The sequence below is a fragment of the Aotus nancymaae genome, unplaced genomic scaffold (genome assembly GCF_030222135.1).
Source record: "Aotus nancymaae isolate 86718 unplaced genomic scaffold, 86718_ANA_hifiasm-v0.15.2.pri h1tg000014l, whole genome shotgun sequence".
In the NCBI taxonomy this organism is placed as follows: Eukaryota; Metazoa; Chordata; class Mammalia; order Primates; family Aotidae; genus Aotus; species Aotus nancymaae.
In genome coordinates, this window is record NW_026988425.1 from 88,956,078 (window position 1) to 88,975,937 (window position 19,860).

A 19,860-nucleotide genomic window follows, 5' to 3' on the forward strand; every position below is an offset into this window, starting at 1 on the left:
CATATCCAAAACTATTATGTCCTAAACTTTGACAAACTCCTATAAGGTCTCAACCTTCCAAGGCCTGCCTTAAGATCACCCAGCCCAGACTTTCAAACTCTATAAATAACTTTTCCTTATTTCTCATTCTGAAACCATGCTAAGACTCTATGGAGAGACATTCTCACTCAGGGCCATATATCCATTAAGATTTGCCCGACAAACAGATTTTTATAATGGTTGTATTAGTCAGGTTCTCAGCACTAATAGGAGATTTGAAAGATAGATGATAGATAGATAGATAATAGATAGATAGATGATAGATAGATAGATGATAGATAGATAGATTGATTGATTGATAGATATTTACCACAAGTAATTGACCGTTGGCTATGGTGACTGACACCTATAATCCCAGCACTTTGGGAGGCCAACGTGGGAAGATCACTTGAGTCTGGGAATTTGAGACCAGCCAGGGCAATATAGCAAGACCCCACCTCTACAACAAAATGAATAAAATAATTATAAAAAGTTTTAATAATTGATTGCATGATTATGGAGGCTGGGAAGTTCTGTAGTCTGTCATCTATAATCTGGAGACTCTGAAAGATAATAGTGTAAATTGGAGTCTAAGCCTAAAGGCCTAAGAACCAGGAGTACCAATACTGGAAGTCCCAGTTCAAGAAAAGAAGACCAGTGCTATAACTCAAGCAGTTAGGCAGAGAGAGAAAATTCAGCTTTGTTTTATTCAGGTCCTCAGTGGGTTGGAAGATGCCCAGCCACATCAGAGAGGAAAATTTGCTTTAACCAGTTTACCAATTCAAAGCTAATCTCTCCTGGAGACACCCTCACAAACATACCCAGAAATAATGTATAACCAGATATCTGGGCATACCCTGGCCCAGTCAAGTTAACACATAAAATTCAACATCACAGTGGTCTTTGGGGCGTCAATAGTAAACAGTGGATAGATTTTTGAGAAGACATCAAAAACATAAAAAAAAATTACTATTACATGATTAAACTGAAATTTGGTCTACTTCAAATACAGATTGTTGAGTGATCACCTACTATTGACTACCAATACAAATTTAAGCTGTAGTTAATTTTGATTTACCATGACAGCTAAGAAAATTAAAGGTTAGCCTTGCATTTATTTTCTAAAATGAAAAAAAACACTCTATTACTTTTCAAGCATATTTTGATTATCCAAAAAATAATCTTAATTAATTACAGTAATGACCCTCAGATACTATTTTAAACTAAAAACAGTAAGCCAAATATTTTTCAGAAAGAATAGAGAACTAAAAATTGTCTAGGATTTAGACACATGTTTATATTGTTTGGAGCTGGGATTTGTGACATGTAGATGGGTTGGGGCAGGGTGGGGAGACATCGGGGCAGGGTGGGGAGACATCGGGGCAGGCTGGCTGGCACTGCAGTTTATCACATATTGTAGTTTCTTCCATGTCGCCGATTTTTAAGTCTTCTGGATCTTGGTCCTCTACATCCACCTGTGGTGCCTCTGAATCGTTCCAGGGATTTGCAGGGACGTTTAGCGGGTAGGGGCCCCACGTCTCTCTCCCACCTCCATTCCTGGGGAGGGACCAGTCGAAGACTGTGGCTGCCAGCTGCGGGTAGGGAACAGCTGCCTACTGCAGGAGCTGCAGCATCCTTGGGCTGGGTGTCCTCCCACTCCATTGTGGTATCAGAGGTGTTGCTGAGGTGGTCTTTCTGCCAGTGGGAACAGCCAGGAACTGGGCCAGGGAGCACTGCTGGAGCTGGGTTGTTGGGGCCTCTTAGGATGGAACTGGGCCCCAATTCCTGGAAGAGAGAGTGTGCAGAAGAAAAGAATGTCAGAAAGATGGGGTCTGGAGGACTGATGAGGCAATGCCCCAGTCAGCAGTTTATTTCATGCACAGGGTCTCATTATATACTTTTCAGCCCACAATGGCTGACGTCAAATCATTACAACAAAGGGGAATAGAACATTGCAAGCCTGGGGATCAAGATAAAACTAGTACGTAAAGATTGATCCAAAAAATCATAAAACAAACAGATGACCTTTTCTACTTACAGGAATAAGATAACATTTTACAACTGTCAAAGCAAGCGATAAATCTTGAGGACAACAATTTCAAATGGCATGCGAATAATCGCAAGCTTCAGTGAATACCTGGTAAACAAAGTGATAAAACTAGCCCAGTACAAAAACTTCAAGAAACACAATGTCTAATAAAACCACACAGGCTTCACCCAGCCATAATATTAGGTCAGTGAACTAGAAATAGACTTTTGCAAAATCAAACTCCTTTCAGTTCCTTCTTTCCCTCAGCTCGACTGCTTCCAGGGAGGGAGAAATGTGTCTGGGCTCAAGCTCCATTATGGCGGAGACACTTAGGGGTCTCTATGCTGGAGTGATCCCCACACTGGGTCAGGCTTCCCAAAGGGAAGGACGCCTCCTGCAGGGCTGTGTGCGCTGGGCACTCCATGGCCCTTGGAGTGGGAACTCACAGGCACCTGGGCCTTGTCAGTCCTGTTCATTTCTGTCAGGCTCCTGCTATGGGCATTTCCCTTTAAGGCCCTGGGACTGCAGTCGACGGAAGCAAGGTTTCCCTGAGTCTCCAGGGGCCTCGAGATAGATGCTGCTCCCCCACTGCTACAGGGGCCCCCTTTCTCCTCCTCCTGCCCCTGGGTCTCTACCTGATCGTCGATGTCCATCGGCTCCTCCTCTGCCCTCAGCTCTGTATTTGGGACTCCGTCTTTTACAGGAGGGATCCCCACGGTGCTTCTGCTGTCTGCAAAGTTGTGTGGTGTCTTCCTCGTGGGGTGCCTCAAGACAAGAGGAGGAGGGTCCCGTCGTTCGTCACTCAGGATGTTGCAACTGACTGCAATACAGAGCTGAAGGCCAGGCTCAGGGGTCAAAAAAAATTGATGAAAGTATAGCGCTCCCCGGGGTGGTGCACGCGCAGGAACTGCAGGGTGGTCCTGGCCGGCTGAAGAGTCTGCATACAGAGGAGGTGACCCTTGTGAGGCCGGCGCACGTGCAGGAACTGCGGGCTGAACCTGGCCACATGAAGAGTCTGCATACAGAGGAGGTGACCCTTGTGAGGCTGGCGCACGTGCAGGAACTGCGGGCTGAACCTGGACAGCCAGAGTGTCTGGATAGACCGGAGGTGACCCTTGCAGTTGCCACTGCTGCTGGGGCCTGCGTTGGAACCAATAAAGAAATTTACTCAAAAAATTCCCCATGTTTGGGAAGTTGTGCACAGACCAATACAATGGTCAGAAATGGAGAGGGTAGTCCTGAGTCACCCACTAGTCTGTGTCCGGGTGGGGCACTGGGCAGCTGGGCTCTTATGCCATCACAATGGGGCTGGTGACAGAGCAGGGTGTGGGGCAGTGCACAGGAGCCCAGTAAGGGCACCTACAAGTGGAGTCAAAGATACTGGATACTGGTGAAACACAAAACTAACCACAAAAGACAATGAATACAGGAACTGCCCAGGTAGAGGCCATAACCCAAGAAGAAATAGCACTTTATATATATACATATATAAATCCAAAAAGGCCACACAATATTTGTATTTAAATACTTTTATTTTCATTTCACAAAAAAGCAACAGTGTTTGCAGTTAAACATGCCTTTTAGTCAGTGCTGGTCATATGCAAAACAGGTTATCAGAAATATAAAGAAAAATAAGCCTTTTCCCTTTACAAGTGAAACAACACAATTTGCATATACAATATTATAGATACATATTTTCAAAATCTTTCCCAAAAGACAGATTATAATACAAATTTAGAATTCCACCCACAAGCTCAGACTCAAGGAATTGAAGATCTCTATAGGGGTTTAACTATAAAAGTGTAATACCTTTACAAGTTTCCAAGTAGCTACTTTCCAAAGTATTTGAAAGAGACTGTTCTTCACAGCAACATGGAACACTTGGCTTTCATCAAGACCGCTGTAAGACTAAGTTTTGTCTCAATGTGAGTTTGTTGATTAATGCAAATGCTCCAATTATGCCGTAATTCTCATTTTACATACACATACATACGCAGAGTATTATTGTACTGATGGTTTATACAGTTGAAACTTCTGGAGCATTTCCTCCAGCTAAGCCATCACCTTTACTTCCTCTGAAGTATTTTAAATTAAGAACTGTTCAGAAATATCACTAATGACTACCATGACTAACTCCAAAAAGGTTCCCTTTTTTCTTTCACTTATGATCAAATTTAAATGTGTCATGAATAAACATTTTTTTTTCCTACAGCAGCAGGTATAAGTAATAACAAAGTATAGGCTAATTTTTCAACACTAGAACCTGAGAGTTTGATATACAGTCTATAACAGTGCTTTGCAAATTTTCTAGGAGTTCTATCACTCAATGTTACCAAAATAGTAATATGGCAAATCTTCAGCATGGAGTAGAAGAATCATAAAGGAGAAAACAAACAATGTTAAGAGGCTTGAAGGGAGGGAGGAAAGCAGAGAGGGAGGGAGGGAGAATGTGTGCACATGCATTTTCTTTGATGCAGACAAATGCGGAGTTTTAACATTTACCATATGGTAGATAAAGAGACACGGTGATATAAGAATGCTTAAAGCGAACATACAGGTCTGGATACACCATATGCACCAAAATACAATTTGTGAATTCCAGTGAAGAAGACATCTAACTGTGTAGGCACGAAACTCAAAATGGAAAGCATACAATGGAGAACAGAGGAGAAAGATGCAGCCACACAAAGAACTCTGGTAGGAAAGGGCCAGCTTGTCTTGCCAGATGTGGGGGTTGAAAGAGAAAATTCCTTTTGGATTAGTTTTAGGGCTCATGTTGTTATTCATCGGAGCCACGTCGATAACTCAAAAGGTTCATTCCAAGAAACAATTTCTACTAGGTACGCAAGCTATGTTATTGATGGAATCATAATAAACTTCTATAGATGAATCAGAATTCCAGGCCTCAAAAAGAAGCTACTCTTAAGGGTTTGCAAATGAGTTTTAGACAGGACTTTCATTGGCTTATCAGCTTCACCGGTTTACTAGTTACTAAGAGATACATCAGCAATGAAGTTTAAACACACCTTTATTCAGTACTGTCCTCTTGCCTTTCTAGAATTTACAAAAGCACAGGTCCCTTTTCGCTATCTCATTCAATCTGAATCAATATAAGAAATGCTGGATCTAATTAGTTTGCACAGCTCAACCATATCCAAGTGTCTTTCCCATCTTATCTGCTGCACACCTGCTGCCATTAGCTACATCACTACACTGCTACACCTTCCAGCCAGATGGCAGGGATTTAGTAGGTCTTTATTTTTGTTAGGTACAGTCAGACCCCTGCAAAGGACTAAGTGTTAAAGGAAAATAATGAAGGAAAAAAGCAGCAAATTATGTATGTTCATCTCTATGTTTGCATCCTTAATGGAATAGATCCTAGAGAATAAAATAAAATAACCACAAAACAACCATACTAACTACTGCTAAGTGAGGAATATGTAGGAGAGGAAGAAGTGAGCTGTCATATTATGAAACTCAACTTTCATTATGTCCCTACATAGCCATGCAAAAGACAACAAAACAAAATAAAGATATGAAAACATATTTATACTTATTAAGAATATTTCCCTAAGAAAAACAGAAAATCTCTACAAAACAGACAAGTAAGTAAACGACACACAACTATTCTATTTGCTATTGCCGAAACAGGCAATAAGGAAAGGGGAGGATGGGAGATTTGTCATACACTGATCCTCGATTTTCACTAGGTACCTATATATCCACACAAAGGACTAGGTACAAAACCAGTAACATGAAAACATTTATATACATCTTTAAAAAGTATAGACACTGTCCTTTTCCCCTAACCACTACCCACCCAAAGAACCCCTCCCTGCAAAAAAATAAAAATTAAACAATAAAAAACCCAAGATATGAAATGATTGCCCCTGCAGGCAACAAGGGAAGGGAAACAGAGGAGAGCTATCATACGTCTGGACCTCCACGTTTCATTATGTACATACATGTCCCAGCAGAGGACTGGCATCACGTTATATAACACACAGCATTTAGCAAATATTTATATATATTAAAATACTTGTGTGTGTGTGTATATATATATAGTATATAAAATGTATATACACATAAATGTGTGTTCTTGTGTGTGTGTGTGTGTGTGTATACACACACAAAAACACACACCACACCGACACCTCCCAAAAGAAACCAAACATCTACTCTACCATTGCCCACTAGGCAATGAGGGATGGGGAGTATGGGAGATTTTTCATAGAGCCAATCTCAACTTTATTTCTACCTAAGCAGTCATGCAGAGGACAAGATTCAAAATAAAGTTAACACAAAAAAGTGGCAAAACATTTATACACATTTAAAAAAATTATGTATCTTGCCTTTTCCTCTCACAATCCCACTCCTCATTAACACCCTCAAAAGCAAAAAGCCAAAACCAAAGCCCTGCAGTGCTCATATACTATTGTTTGTGTACACAGGCTCTGAGGAAGGAAAAGAATATTTACCACAATCCTGGGTCTGGGTCCCTCATTACATTTGATTCCTACAACTGGCTTGAGAGTGAAAGAACAACAACAAATACTAGCAAACTTGTATACACATTTAAACAAAAGACAAAGACAAACCCAGAAATCCCCCACCTCCCCCCATCAAAAGCAAAAAAACAAACAAAAAACACAAACCCTTAAACAACTACTCTACTAGCCATTGCCCAGACAGGCAATAAGGGAAGGGGAGAAGGGGAGATTTTTCATAGAATGAACCTCAATTTTCATTACGTACCTAAGCAATCATGGCAAGGCCTAGGTACACAATGAAGCAACTGGAAAAAGGAGCGAGAACATTTATATACATTTCAAAAAGTACACACCCACCCTCCTGGAGACAGGGAGATGGAGTGAAAAAGAAAAACCATCTATACTACTCTATAATTATTGCCCACACAGGCAATAAGGAAAGGGGAAAAGAGGAGATTTTCATACATCCGGACCTCCACGTTTAATTAGGTACCTGTAAGTCCAAGCAGTGGACTGGATACAGCATGAACTAATACAATATAGTAATGAAAAGTATATATACATTTTTAAGAGTATATATTCTGCCCTTAGACCCCTCCCACCCGTCAAAACTTCAAAAAATTCAAGCTACTTTAAAATTATTACCCATATACATAAAAAGAGTTAAGGGAGAAGAGATTGTTATACATCCATAACTCCATGGCTCTTTAGGAACCTACATGTCCAAGTGAAGGACCAGGTACCCAATGAAACACTATAATGAAGAAGTAAAAATGTGTACATACATATACAAAAGTATATACCCCAATACTCACAGAAGAATCCCTGAAGCTAATCAACTATTCTCTCAGACACTGCCCACACAGGCAATCTAAGGGAAGGGGAAACGAGGAGAGTTGTTACAGGCTGAACCTCAATTTTCCTCATCCATCCATGGAAAGGACAAGGTAAGAAAGGTAGTGACAAAAAAGTAGCAAAAACATTCGTATACATTTTAAAAGCGTATACTCTTACTCTGAAACCACTTTCTCTCTCCTAGAAAAATATCTTCAATAAACCCAAACTACTCTAAGTATTGCCCACATGGGCAGTAAGGGAAAGGGAAAGAGGAGATTGTTATACATTTGGAATCCCGTGGTTCATTACGTACCTTTCAGTCTGGGCACCCTATGAATTAATACAATGAGTAGTAAAAACGTAAGTGCATTTTCCTACCTTCCCCGTCCCTCCCCCTCACCTCAAATACTCCATTTGACAACTACTCTGTTAGCTACTGCCCAGTGGTCAACAGGGATGAGGAAAATGGGAAACTGTTATACATCAAGATCACCACATTTCACTAGTACTTTCACGTCCACAAGAAGGACACAGTGTGAATTAAATTAGTAATACGATGTAGTAGCAAGTATATTTATATACATTAAGTACCTACTCCACTCTCTCCCACACCCTAAAACAAAACAAACTACTCTATTAGCTATTGCCTAAAAAGGCAGTAAGGAAAAGGGAGAAGAGGAAATGTGTCATACTCTGAACCTCAATTTTCATTAAGTATATATACATCTATAGAAGGAAACAAGTATAAAATGAAGTAGAAAAACGTGGCACAATATTTATACACACTTGAAAGAATAATATACAACCCCAGCACCCAAGACTAGTCAAAACAACACCGCCTTAGGCGGTGTTCAAATGTCACCATACAGGAAAACTTCTCAACCATATTATATTATAAATATATTTTATATTATATTCCTTTGTCATTCTCATTTCCCTTATCATATTTTATTTTCATGTTAGCACTTATTACTTAACACAATACCTATTTATTCATTCATTTGTATACTGGCTGTCTCTACCTTTGACTCCTGAAATGACAGCTTCAAAAAAGAGATGGTCCATCTTCTTCCCTGATATAACCCAGCACCTAGAACAATGCCTGGTACACGGTTAGTACTTGTAAGATTTGCTAAATGAATGAATTCTTACAAGGCAACCTGCATCAGAATTAGGCTTGATGATTATAAAGACCAAACAGAATATGTCTGCTAACATATTTCCCTACCGGCGCTTACCTTCTTACACACAATACTCCAAGTAAGCGCCAGTAGGGATAACTGGATAAGTTATCTAGTATCCTACTTTTCTTATAGAATATTTTCCAAATTCCCAATTCTGATACACGTAGTTACCATGTTGACAGGGATTGACTATGATGTGGAAACTACATGTTCAGAAGACACTGAATTCTGGGATAAGAGGGCTGGGGTCAGAGACAGAACTCTGTTATGACTCTGTTTTGTTATTATATACTGAACTTAGAGCATTTTAAGCAGGATTTCAAATGCTGAAATAACTGCACTGTTTAAGTTTGGTATAATAACAGAACCTCAAGTTTTAAATTTTCTGTATTGACAGGTCCATTATGGGCTTCAAAAATCATAGCAGTAGCTCTAATTGGAATAGATTTCATATAGCTAACTGAACTCCTGATTTTCTTGTTTGTTAAAAGTACCTGTGCAGTAATTCTTCCTGTCAGTCAGGTTTGAACCTGAAAAACATTTCTGCCTCTTTCTTTACCTGCCTTACCCTGTCACTAAGAATTTCTTTCCCTGCCCAGTATTTTTTATACCCATTGTTTTCTTTCCACCCTTACTAGCACTCCTCATTTCGAACTTTTATCATTTCATGCCTAGACTTTGGCAGCAATTTCCTGACTTTATATTTCTCTCCACTTAAATCTACTTTATAAACTGAAACCAATTTACTTTTCCTAAATAGTAACTTTAATCAAGTTATTTCACTGTCCAAAAGTCTTTTCAAGCTTCCCATTACACAGGAAAAGAGGATTCCTTATGGTATCCAGAGCCTTCTACAACTGGGCCCCACTCAACTTTCCTTCCCCTCTTCACGAGGCTTCCACTGCAGTCAAACACTGAATCTCAGAAAAAAACATACTTGCCCATTAGTACTTCATTTTCTTTGCAGATCTCATTGTTCCATTCCTGCACTACCCTATACGTCCCATTCCTGCACTACCCTATACGTCCCATTCCTGCACTACCCTATACGTCCCATTCCCGCACTACCCTATACGCCCCATTCCCCTTACGTATATTTTAATTATTTAAAGCATCTCAATTCCCATTTTTCTCCCCCAAATTTCTCTTCGTTATCCTAGGCAAAAATTCTCTGCCCCACTCAGTACATATTACCTCTTATTCCTCCACAAGTACCAACCACCTAAACTTTCAACTACTTGATGGCACAGACTGTATCTCACACATTTTATGTATTTTCTACTCTATCTAGTCTGACAGCCATAACATTCATCCCTCCCCACAATATAAATGTGAATGACACTATTATTCCTATTCTTTCATTCTCTGACCCACGGTGATTCGAATGGGGTTTAACTTTCTGCTTTTTCTTTACTTTGAAACCCAGAGTGTATGTTTCAGATCCTGCAATCTAATCTTCAATTCTTAAAATCTTTTTTGCTTACTTGTTTTGGCAATCCTGACTTGAGAGCATATCTCATTTCTGAGTAACACAGCCAAAAGCTTGCTTAGGACCTTCCTCAAACATACTCTACCTGTAAATCTGGAGTGTAAACTGACTTTAAAAGATGGATTGCTATAAGATCTGGTTAATTGTCTGGAATACTAGTCATACAACTTAAATGAGAATTAGAGAAAGGTAAAAACTCACAAAAAAGTTAAGACTAAGATATATATATATAAGCAAACATTTTAAAGTTTAACATTAATACCTGAAAAAAAATTTAATCTTTAAAATAATCTAAATCATGCAGCTTACTCACATATGAAATTTGAAACCCACTCCAACTACCTTTTTGTTCACAGTAATACCTTTAAATAGTAAAAAGAATCAAACATTCCAATAATTTGTTCTGCAGTCTGAACAGATGGTGGTGATAACAGACGAGTTGAATTTAAGGAATCTCTCTTCATGGTTTTAAATCGAGCATCTAAGAAATCTTCGTACTTTAAAAAAATGAAAAGGTTAGAGTATCATGAATAGTGTCAAACGCAAAAGTATAGTAATTATTTACATGAATTAGACTAATTATTATGTAAGATCATTAGCAAAAAAATGATGTGTCACTAAACTTCAGAATATAAGCTTTCAAAAATGTAGGAAGATTGCGATCTTCATTAATATTCCTTAAATTTAAAATTACAATTATAACATGGCCACATGAAAATTAGCATTTCCTAAACAATAGCATATGAAAAATTAAGAATCTATTACCAAAGTAAACAAATGCCAACTCTGGGTACACATGATGAATATTCTAAAAAGGTTAGCATATATATTTTCTAAATGAAACCTGAAATTTAAAAAGAGAAAGAACAAAAACCGGTCCTTATGCTTATTTCTTATATATAGCCTAGCGTTTCTATTGAGAAAATATATATTTCCCTTAACTGAGGTCCATTTTAAATAAAATATAACTCTTCAACAGAAAGAATTCTTTAAGAGGTCAGCAGATGAGCTCCCCTAGAACATGTATTAGACGTTTTTGCACATGCTGGGCACCACCAAGTGGTCAAACTGTGTATCTCATTGCTTAATTAAGTAGCATACACAGATTTAGAATATCTTTCTTAGTACTCTAGCTACCACTTGATATTCATCAATTAACATCGGTTGATTTCTCCTACCATTTGAAATTTTTGAACAAGCCCTATCAAAAATTTAAAATCAAAAGCTCTAAGAGTACTTCTGTTTTAAAAGCCATCTTGGTTCATAAGTTTAATATCAGGAAGTTTAATAGAAAGTCAAAAAAATTCAAGGTTGGAAGGTATCTTTACACTTTCCCACCTGCTGTTTGAGTTATCTTGATAATATCTGGGCTAGTGTGTCTGAATATCCCTAAGTACTAGAAATATTTCCTGAGAGTCTCATACCACAGTGACAACACTATTATACCTCTCTGTATTGAAATGCTATTTCTAATCTTTGGAAAAAGGCATAAAATGTGGTTTGTACCTTAAAAAGGGCAAATTATTTATTTGTAACAACTTATATACCATTATTACAAGAATGTACATTGTGATAGTAAAGAAACAGTAATGCTACAAAATGTTTTAATTTTTTTCTCTTTTTACACACTTTAAATTTTGCAAAAAGGAATTTGCAACTTTATCTAAATTCCTGCAAGCAGAACTACAACTCTTTAGAAGAAAATGTTGCAAAACAGTTTGAAATGTTCATCTTAGTGACAAAAATATGAAATAATCTTATACAAGTTCAGCTTTCAATGAAACACATCAATAAATAGTAGCATAATTTTCACTATCAAATCTCAAAAGGTATAGATATCAGTAACCAAGGTCAAGCTTGGCATACCTTCCTAGAAACATTTTCATTACTCCAGATGCACAGAAAATACATGAAAATGTGATTTGACTATTTTTCCTCCTAGCATTCATAGTAGGCCAAAGATACTCTGTACTTACACTAGAAAGCTCTTTGAATATTTTTTCCAAAGAGAAATACTCCATGAAAGTGGCAAAACCTTCATTTAGCCATAGATCATTCCACCACCGCATTGTCACCAGATTGCCAAACCACTGAGGGAGAGAAAACAACCCACAGTATATTTATATCCTCAGGAATTTCTTTTAAATAATTGGCTGAAGTGTCATATTAGTCACCCATAACTTGATTATAATATCTTAAAAGTACACTTATAGTTAAACTGTATTCAAATTAATTTAAAACTTATAAAAGTTGTATAAATTTACTTTAAAAATAAAATAGAAATTTTAACATTTTACCTTAACTGAATGGGAAAACAAGCAAGAAAGGTTATTAGCATATTTATCAATTTAATAAACATGGAATATAGCATGAATATAGGGAAATTAAAACTTTTTTTGGCCAACTCATAAAGTGAGATTTCCTAGATAATGACTTTTTCTACTTTCTAATATCAAGTTAGTAAGATTATTTTCCATTATATCTACTACCATCCATAATAACTAAAAAGTCTCTATATGAGAGATGTTTCTGTAGTCAGAAAGCCTATAACTTTGTTTCTCCTCAGTTGCCCAAATTGAAGACAGTATTTGCATGATTCAAACCAGAATTCAAATAACATTCCTTAAGGATTTCTTAAGGCCAGGAGTTCAAGCCAGCATGGACAACATAGCAAGACTCTGTCTCTACAAAAAAATTAAGCCAGGCATGGTGATGCATGCCTGTGGTCCTAGCTACTTGAGAGGCTGAGGTGGGAGGATCACTTGAGCCCAAGAGTTCAAAGTTGCAGTGAGCTATGATCATGCCACTGCACTCCAGCCTGGGTGACAGCGTAAGATCTTGTTTCTTAAAAAAAGATGGCATATCTATAAACAAATGAAGTCAGAAAGATATTAAATATTTCCTTCTATGAGATAGAAGAAAAGAGGAAGGAAAAAAGTAACAGGAGAGTCCCTTTAAAAAAATGTATCTAAAAAGTCCTTGAAATAAAAAGTAGTTATAAGATATGTAATTTGGTCAGTGTGGCCTAAGGCTTATCTCAAATCAGCAGCAAAAAGATGAGGTTACTGCATAAAACAAAATACCTCTGAGAATTACAGTAACATATTTCTCTATGATATTATCTTCAAACCTGTTTCAGAGGAAGATGATTTATAAGTCCTAAAGAGGAAATAACAGAGTAATAGTCCCAAATGGTGGCAGGTGGCTTCAGAAATAACAGACATAGAGGAGATCCCCCAAAAGACAACTTACCTATATGACCTATTTTTAAAGCAAATAAGAATGTGCTTCATATGCCAGTTTGTCATGAAGTCTTCACAAGGGCTAGATTCATACATGGTGTTTGAAGTAGGAAATAAGCTGACTAGAATACATCCTATTCCTAACCTGTTGCTGTCATGACATCACCCAAACCATATCCAATTCTAGTTAATCACCTCATCCAGGGCACAACAGACAAGGTATCAGGGAAGAATGGGCGTGCTATGTACCCATATAATCATCTTTCTCTCCATATCACACAAACAGTACCTTTGCCATTTTCTCAGAAACCCCCTCTCCAAAATTAAAAAAATTAACAGAGAACCCCATTCCAGCAAGAGATGAATAAAAAATCCAGCCCTGACAGCTACCATTCGAGTTGTCAGAAGAGTGCAACTTAAAGAAAGGGATTCTTCCCCACAAAGTTATACTGGGCAGTGGCCATTTGTCAGAGGTGAGGCAGCTGTGTATTACTGAGGGGGAAAAAGAAATCTTGAAGAGATAGTGGCTCTACATGGACCAAGTGCTGCCACTTATTAGCTATATGACTTATGGCAGGCCATTTATTTAAACTGAGTCTCAGTTTTTACATCTGTGAAATGTGATTAATACCTACCCTAGAGAAGTTATGAAGAAAGACAGATGTGAAAATCCTTTAACCTGCAAAGTCACACATCAACAACTGATAGCATTTTCATTGGAAAATTGTTTGTGTTTAAAAAGCATTTTTCTATTACTAAAAAAGGCAATACTTAAAAAAAAAAGAGTTGAAGAATTATTAGCATCTAAATGCTAACAATAACTCCAGGTGTGACATGTAACAGCCCTGGTTGCTAATACCTGGTGGGCCACCTCATGAGCAATGATTTTAGTCATCAGTTTTCTATCCGCCACTGAAGAAGTGTTATTGTCATACAGAAGCATCTCCTCTTGAAGGGTGACCAAACCCCAGTTTTCCATTGCTGCTGCTCTGAAGTCAGGAATAGCCACCAAATCTAGACATAACAGGAAATAAGTGATCAACTTTCCCTCATCTTTTGGCATTTTCTACTCAAAATATTTTATTCAGTGGTTTATCATTGTGAAAGCAATGAATTCTTCTTATGCTTCTAATAAATGGAATCTTCCTTATTCTAAATCTGCATGCTCCCTACCCACATGTCAGCTGAGGCAGACCTGTTCAAACCCTTTTAGAGTCACTGGACCACTGTGTCTTAGTGAGGAAAGAGATGCCTAATTCCTTCACAAATCAATCAGCTTCCCAGAACAAGAAGGACAAAGTTCATGGCCAATACTCTACTGTCTAGGACTAGCTACAGTACTGAAATGCTCTTGCTTTCCTGAGCTCCCATTACTCAGTTTTTAGTATTTGAATCAGGTATTTCTTGGAAGTTACAATTAGTCAAATTGCAGACTAAGTCCTAAGCAAGTTCCTACTTATGCAGCTCTATAAACTTTTTTACAGCCCAAGAAACTTAAGTGTTTGAAGTTCCAAGTTTGGATATATTCATGAAATCTAAATAATCTTAACAAATACAATTTTAAAGCATTAGTAATGTTTTTTTGGTTTTATCTGCAAACAACTTGGGCAGAACTTCCTTTTAAAAAACATTCGCAAAATAAATCTAGGTTCTAATTATAACAAAAATCAGAGACACTATTTGATTCTTACCCAATTTCTTAAGTGGGTACTGAATTTCAAAGTAGTTTTGAAAAAACTCGAGAAGCTTCACAGTTGTTTTGAAGGCATGGTGAACTTGACCAACCTTTTCTGGTACAGCATATATAGAAACCTAAAGGGAAACATTATGCACGATGTAAGGACAGGAACAATTAAAATGGCATGATATTCAAGTAGCACTGTCTAGACTAGCATATCTGAAAATGCTATAGAATTTTATGAGATCTTTCTGGATAGAAACACTTGCTTATAGTTACTTTAGGCTCCACAGAGTTTAGCAACTCCCTTCCATACATATAAAATGTTGAAAAAACTTACTGATTCCCTCCCCCCCGACTTTTTTTAAGCTAGCAACATTCAAAATAACTACTTTAGGTCATCTTATAGCAATTTGTAAGTATTTGCCTGTAACTATATGACACTCTTCTCTTCTTCCATTACCTGTAGTTGCCCTTCCTTACTTATGAGGTATAAAAATTGAGAGTTATTTGAAGGACAAAACTAAATGTTCATCATTTCAGGACCTATCACTGCACCTGGCATCTAGCAGGCACTTAACACTGAGGAGTCACATCTTATGATGAAGTTAGTTCTAAAGTTAAGATGTAAGGCATAAATTGTACATTTGTTGAAATTATCCTGGAAAAAAACAATTAGAGACCAACGTATTCTCTTCCAGTAAGTATGGCACAGCCAGTTTTTCTTCCAGTGCTTGGGATAGCTTACGTTTTTTTTCAGTTGTTGGTGTGTTTTTAGGGATCAGGTTATAAAAATATACATATTATACAGAGAAACACTTGTGATACGAGTTGAACACAGTAACTAAAACCAACTGGGGAACAACAGATTCATGTCTCCCACTGCCCATTCACTCCCGGGTACATGCTAAGAGAGAAAGCAGATGGAATCATACTTACTATTTAAATTGCAATTCTTGCTCACTCTTTTTTTTTTTGGCTAATGAATACATTAAATATATATGATGCGACAAACTATAAACATCTTGTTCAGTAGGTATAAAAAGGTAAGTGTTAAACAGCCATGTTCAAAGCAATGGGTTTTACAAAACAATACTTTTATTTTCTAATTGATTTTGAAAAGCCCTCGATACTCACCTGGGAAAGTAGGATGTAAATTAGACACAGCAGAAAACAAAAACATCAAAATGAATATCTCAACAGGTGGGAAATGAAAACTTGTTGAACAATTCATGATTTGGAAAAAGCACATTGGTAAAGTCTAACTCCAATTTTAGTTTCCCATTAAGTGATGTAAAAACTGTCAACAATTTCTCAAGGCAAACAAAAACATAAAGTGGGGAAAGGACACCCTATTCAATAATCAGCAGAGTAAACAGACAACCCACAAAGTGGGAGAAAATCTTCACAATCTATACATTCGGCAAAGGCTAATATCTAGAATCTAAAAGGAACTCAAACAAATCAGCAAGAAAAAAAACACCCCATCAGAAAGTGGGTTAAGGACATGAATAGACAATTCTCCAAAGAAGATATACAAATAGACAACAAATATATTTAAAAATGCTGAACATCACTAATGATCAGGGAAATGCAAATCAAAACCACAATGCATACCACCTTACTCCTGCAAGAATGGCCATAATAAAAAAATAAAAAAATAACAGATGGTAACATAGATGTGGTGAAAAAGGAACACCTTTACGATGCTGGTGGGATTGTAAACTATTACAATCACTATGAAAAACGGTGTGCAGATTCCTTCAAGAACTAAAAGTAGAACCATCATTTGATTAATCAATCCCACTACTGGGTATTTACTCAAAGGAAAAGAAGTCATTATACAGAAAAGATACATCACACACATTTATAGCAACACAATTTGCAACTGCAAAATGGTACCAGCCCAAATGCCGATCAATCAATGAGTGGATAAGGAAATTGTGATACACACACACACACACACACACACACACACACACACCATGGAATAGGACTCAGCCATAGAAATGAACGAAATAATGGCAATAGCATCAACCTGGATGGAACTGGAGTCCATTATTCCAAGTGAAGTAACTCAAGTGAAGTAACACTGAATGATAACAGATTTGTTAAGTTTAACTTATTTGTGTCATGATTTAATAAAAATAAAACCTATTTAACAAAAGCAAAAATAGAACAAAACTTCACACTCTCAAAAAGGACAATAATATGACCTGCAAGATTTATAAAGGCAGAAAATATTAGAAGCTTCAATACTAAATTTTCTGAAAAAACACCAGTCTTCCTCAACAGATAACTGGACACACAGAAAAGCAGAAATTCTACCCCTCTCCCCTATAAAAACAGTTAAGTCTACCCAGAATAACTGATTAGATGGCTTTAGGAGAATGATATAAATTGAGTACAATGTTCCAGGCTTGTGGAAGATAGTTGAGGTAGAAATGTTTTTAGTGGAAATCTGGAACAAAGTCATGTAGTCATGTTTCAGACTAAACATGAATAAATTAAAATTATAACTTCACATGGATGATACTGGTGAAGGTTCTACTTCAATGCTCAATGTCAGATGTGGTGTCCACATCTGAGTAACCATGACTAGATTCTGATTCTACATGTTATGCCTATCTAGAGTAAAAACAAAAGAAGGCAGTGGCAAACAAAAGCAGGCAATGTCTTTCACAACTGGCCTAGAGTTGTCTAGGTAATTCTGGCATTTCTGAAGGCAGGGGGAAATTTATGGAATGAAGAATGAACAGAAATGATGAAATACGTGTTCCTCTTTTTTTAGGCTTTTAACAACAATGCAGTATTTAACATTGAACAGGACATGTATAATAATCCACAGTCAACCTGGATATAGGAATATACAGTTCCTCTACTCTTTAGGCCAGTGGCTCCCAATCTTTTTGGTACCAGGGACTGGTTTTGTGGAAGACAATTTTTCACAGACAGGGGTGTAGGGGAGAGTGACGGAGGCAGGGGCATGAAGGGATGATGATTTTGGGATGAAATTGTTCTATCTCAGATCATCAGGCATTAAATTCTCATAAGGAGTGTGCAGCCTAGATCCCTCAAATGTGCAGTTCACAAAAGGGCTCATGCTCCTATGGGAATCTAATGCTACCCTGATCTGACAGGAGGAGGCGCTCAGGCGGTAATGCTTGCTTGCCCATTGCTCACCTCCTGCAGCACAGCCCAGTTCCTAGGATGGATCCTTGGCATAGAAGTCTGGGACCCCTGCTTTAGGCAACAGTTCCATGAAAGTGTTGCAAATTCATAATTGTTAATAAATATGAAATGGAAAGAGTCCTCCTATAAGGGACTCAAGCCCTTAGTAAAGAATTAGGATCCAAGAAATACCGTTAGTTCCCAGCTTTTCAAAATCTCACTATGGCTGCAATATGCTCACACCACCATGTATCTTAGACTACTGCTAATTTCAAAAAAGTTTTGAGTTTTGAATGTACCTTTTAGATTTTTAACTAAAGATATTAAAACAAACTGGTAATATCCTTAAGAATCAGAGAGCTAGTGAATAAAGAGCCAGGATTCGAATGTGGCTGTCTGAACTGTTCACTTCACTATTATACTATACTATACAGTAGTCTTAACAAAATAAGGTAGATTTATAGAGGCATCTCCAAAATGGGGAAAAAAAAAGGTAGAAAATCAAATGTATTGAAGTAAAAGGTGTGGGACTAGACCTATAATTCTCAAAGTCTCATGGTTTTTGGAGAGTATGCTAGTTTCTATGTTCATATCGATAATCTTTAAAAAAAAATAATTCCGGGCCGGGCGTGGTGGCTCACGCCTGTAATCCCAGCACTTTGGGAGGCCGAGACGGGTGGATCACGAGGTCAAGAGATCAAGACCATCCTGGTCAACATGGTGAAACCCCATCTCTACTAAAAATACAAAAAATTAGCTGGGCATGGTGGCGCGTGCCTGTAATCCCAGCTACTCAGGAGGCTGAGGCAGGAGAATTGCCTGAAACCAGGAGGCGGAGGTTGCAGTGAGCCGAGATTGCGCCATTGCACTCCAGCCTGGGTAACAAGAGCAAAACTCCGTCTCAAAAAAAAAAAAAAAAAAAAAAAAAAGTCTTACAAAAATAAAATAATTCCACAAGAATGTAAGCTCCTCAAAATCAGGAACCACACTACATTAATATTTGTACTCCATAGTTAAGAACAAAGCTTAGAACAAGTTATCATATAGTAAAGGTATTATTTGAATGCATTTAATGTATTTATTTGGGAGGTATCTTTTAAAAAACGATTATATTTTTAAAAATATACATGGGCACAAGTCAAAAGCAAAACAAACAAAAATACTTATTAACTGAAGCGGTTTAAAACAGTATGCAAGAAGAATCTGGGCTGGATGTGGTGGCTCATACCTCTAATCCCTGCACTTTGGGAGGCCGAGAAGGGCAGATCACCTGAGGTGAAGAGTTCAAGACCAGCTGGGCCAGAAAAGTGAAATCCTGCCTCTACTAAAAATACAAAAACTAGCTGGACATGGTGGTGCATGCCTGTAATTCCAGGTACTCAGGAGGCTGAGGCAAAGAACTGCTTGAAGTTCTTTGGAACTTCAAGGAGGGGGAGTTTGCAGTGAGCCAAGATTACATCACTGCACTCCAGCCCGGGTGACACAGTGAGACTCCATATCAAAAAAAAAAAAGAAGAATCTGTATTAAAATTTTTACACTATGCTTATTTCTGGATCCCCATTGCCCCTTCCCCAATAAAAGAAGAAGAATGAAGCATGGTGACCTGAAAAAAGATTTATGCTTTGCTGTATTTTTCATCTCAGTGATAAAAAGAGATAAAGAACAAATTATTAACATAACGTAAAAAGGAAAAAATTCAAAAAAAGAAAAATGGGAAAACA

The 19,860-nt window shown here is 37.6% G+C and overlaps 2 protein-coding genes across 4 annotated transcripts; both read right to left on the reverse strand.

The window, feature by feature from the left end:
• Positions 1-706: 706 nt before the first annotated feature.
• Positions 707-2,887, reverse strand: LOC135274885 (putative UPF0607 protein ENSP00000381418). Its single transcript, XM_064376169.1, has 2 exons — positions 2,683-2,887; positions 707-1,803 (listed from the first exon to the last, which is right to left on the reverse strand). The coding sequence occupies exons 1-2, from the start codon at positions 2,698-2,700 to the stop codon at positions 1,426-1,428; spliced, it is 396 nt and encodes a 131-aa protein (XP_064232239.1). The 5' UTR covers positions 2,701-2,887; the 3' UTR covers positions 707-1,425.
• On the reverse strand, positions 707-18,855 carry LOC135274884 (leucyl-cystinyl aminopeptidase-like). 3 transcript variants are annotated; one of them, XM_064376168.1, is made up of 7 exons: positions 17,502-18,846; positions 14,981-15,102; positions 14,149-14,303; positions 12,024-12,137; positions 10,410-10,544; positions 7,353-7,408; positions 3,136-3,187 (listed from the first exon to the last, which is right to left on the reverse strand). In XM_064376168.1, the coding sequence occupies exons 1-6, from the start codon at positions 17,561-17,563 to the stop codon at positions 7,385-7,387; spliced, it is 612 nt and encodes a 203-aa protein (XP_064232238.1). In that variant the 5' UTR covers positions 17,564-18,846; the 3' UTR covers positions 3,136-3,187; positions 7,353-7,384. The 3 variants fall into 3 exon arrangements, with proteins under 3 accessions (XP_064232236.1, XP_064232238.1, XP_064232237.1); XM_064376166.1 differs by lacking the exon at positions 7,353-7,408 and having other exon boundaries at positions 707-3,187; positions 17,502-18,855; XM_064376167.1 differs by lacking the exon at positions 3,136-3,187 and having other exon boundaries at positions 3,561-7,408.
• Between the last annotated feature and the right edge of the window lie 1,005 nt (positions 18,856-19,860).

Coding starts and splice junctions, on each gene's coding strand:
- LOC135274884 (XM_064376166.1), bottom strand. CDS start 17,563: ATGGTTACTCAGATGTGGACACCACATCTGACATTGAGCATTGAAGTA. Junction 15,103..17,501: donor GAAGTAGAACCTTCACCAGT/ATCATCCATGTG, acceptor TGTTTCCCTTTA/GGTTTCTATATATGCTGTAC. Junction 10,545..12,023: donor TATTCAAAGAGCTTTCTAGT/GTAAGTACAGAG, acceptor ATTTTTTTAAAG/TACGAAGATTTCTTAGATGC.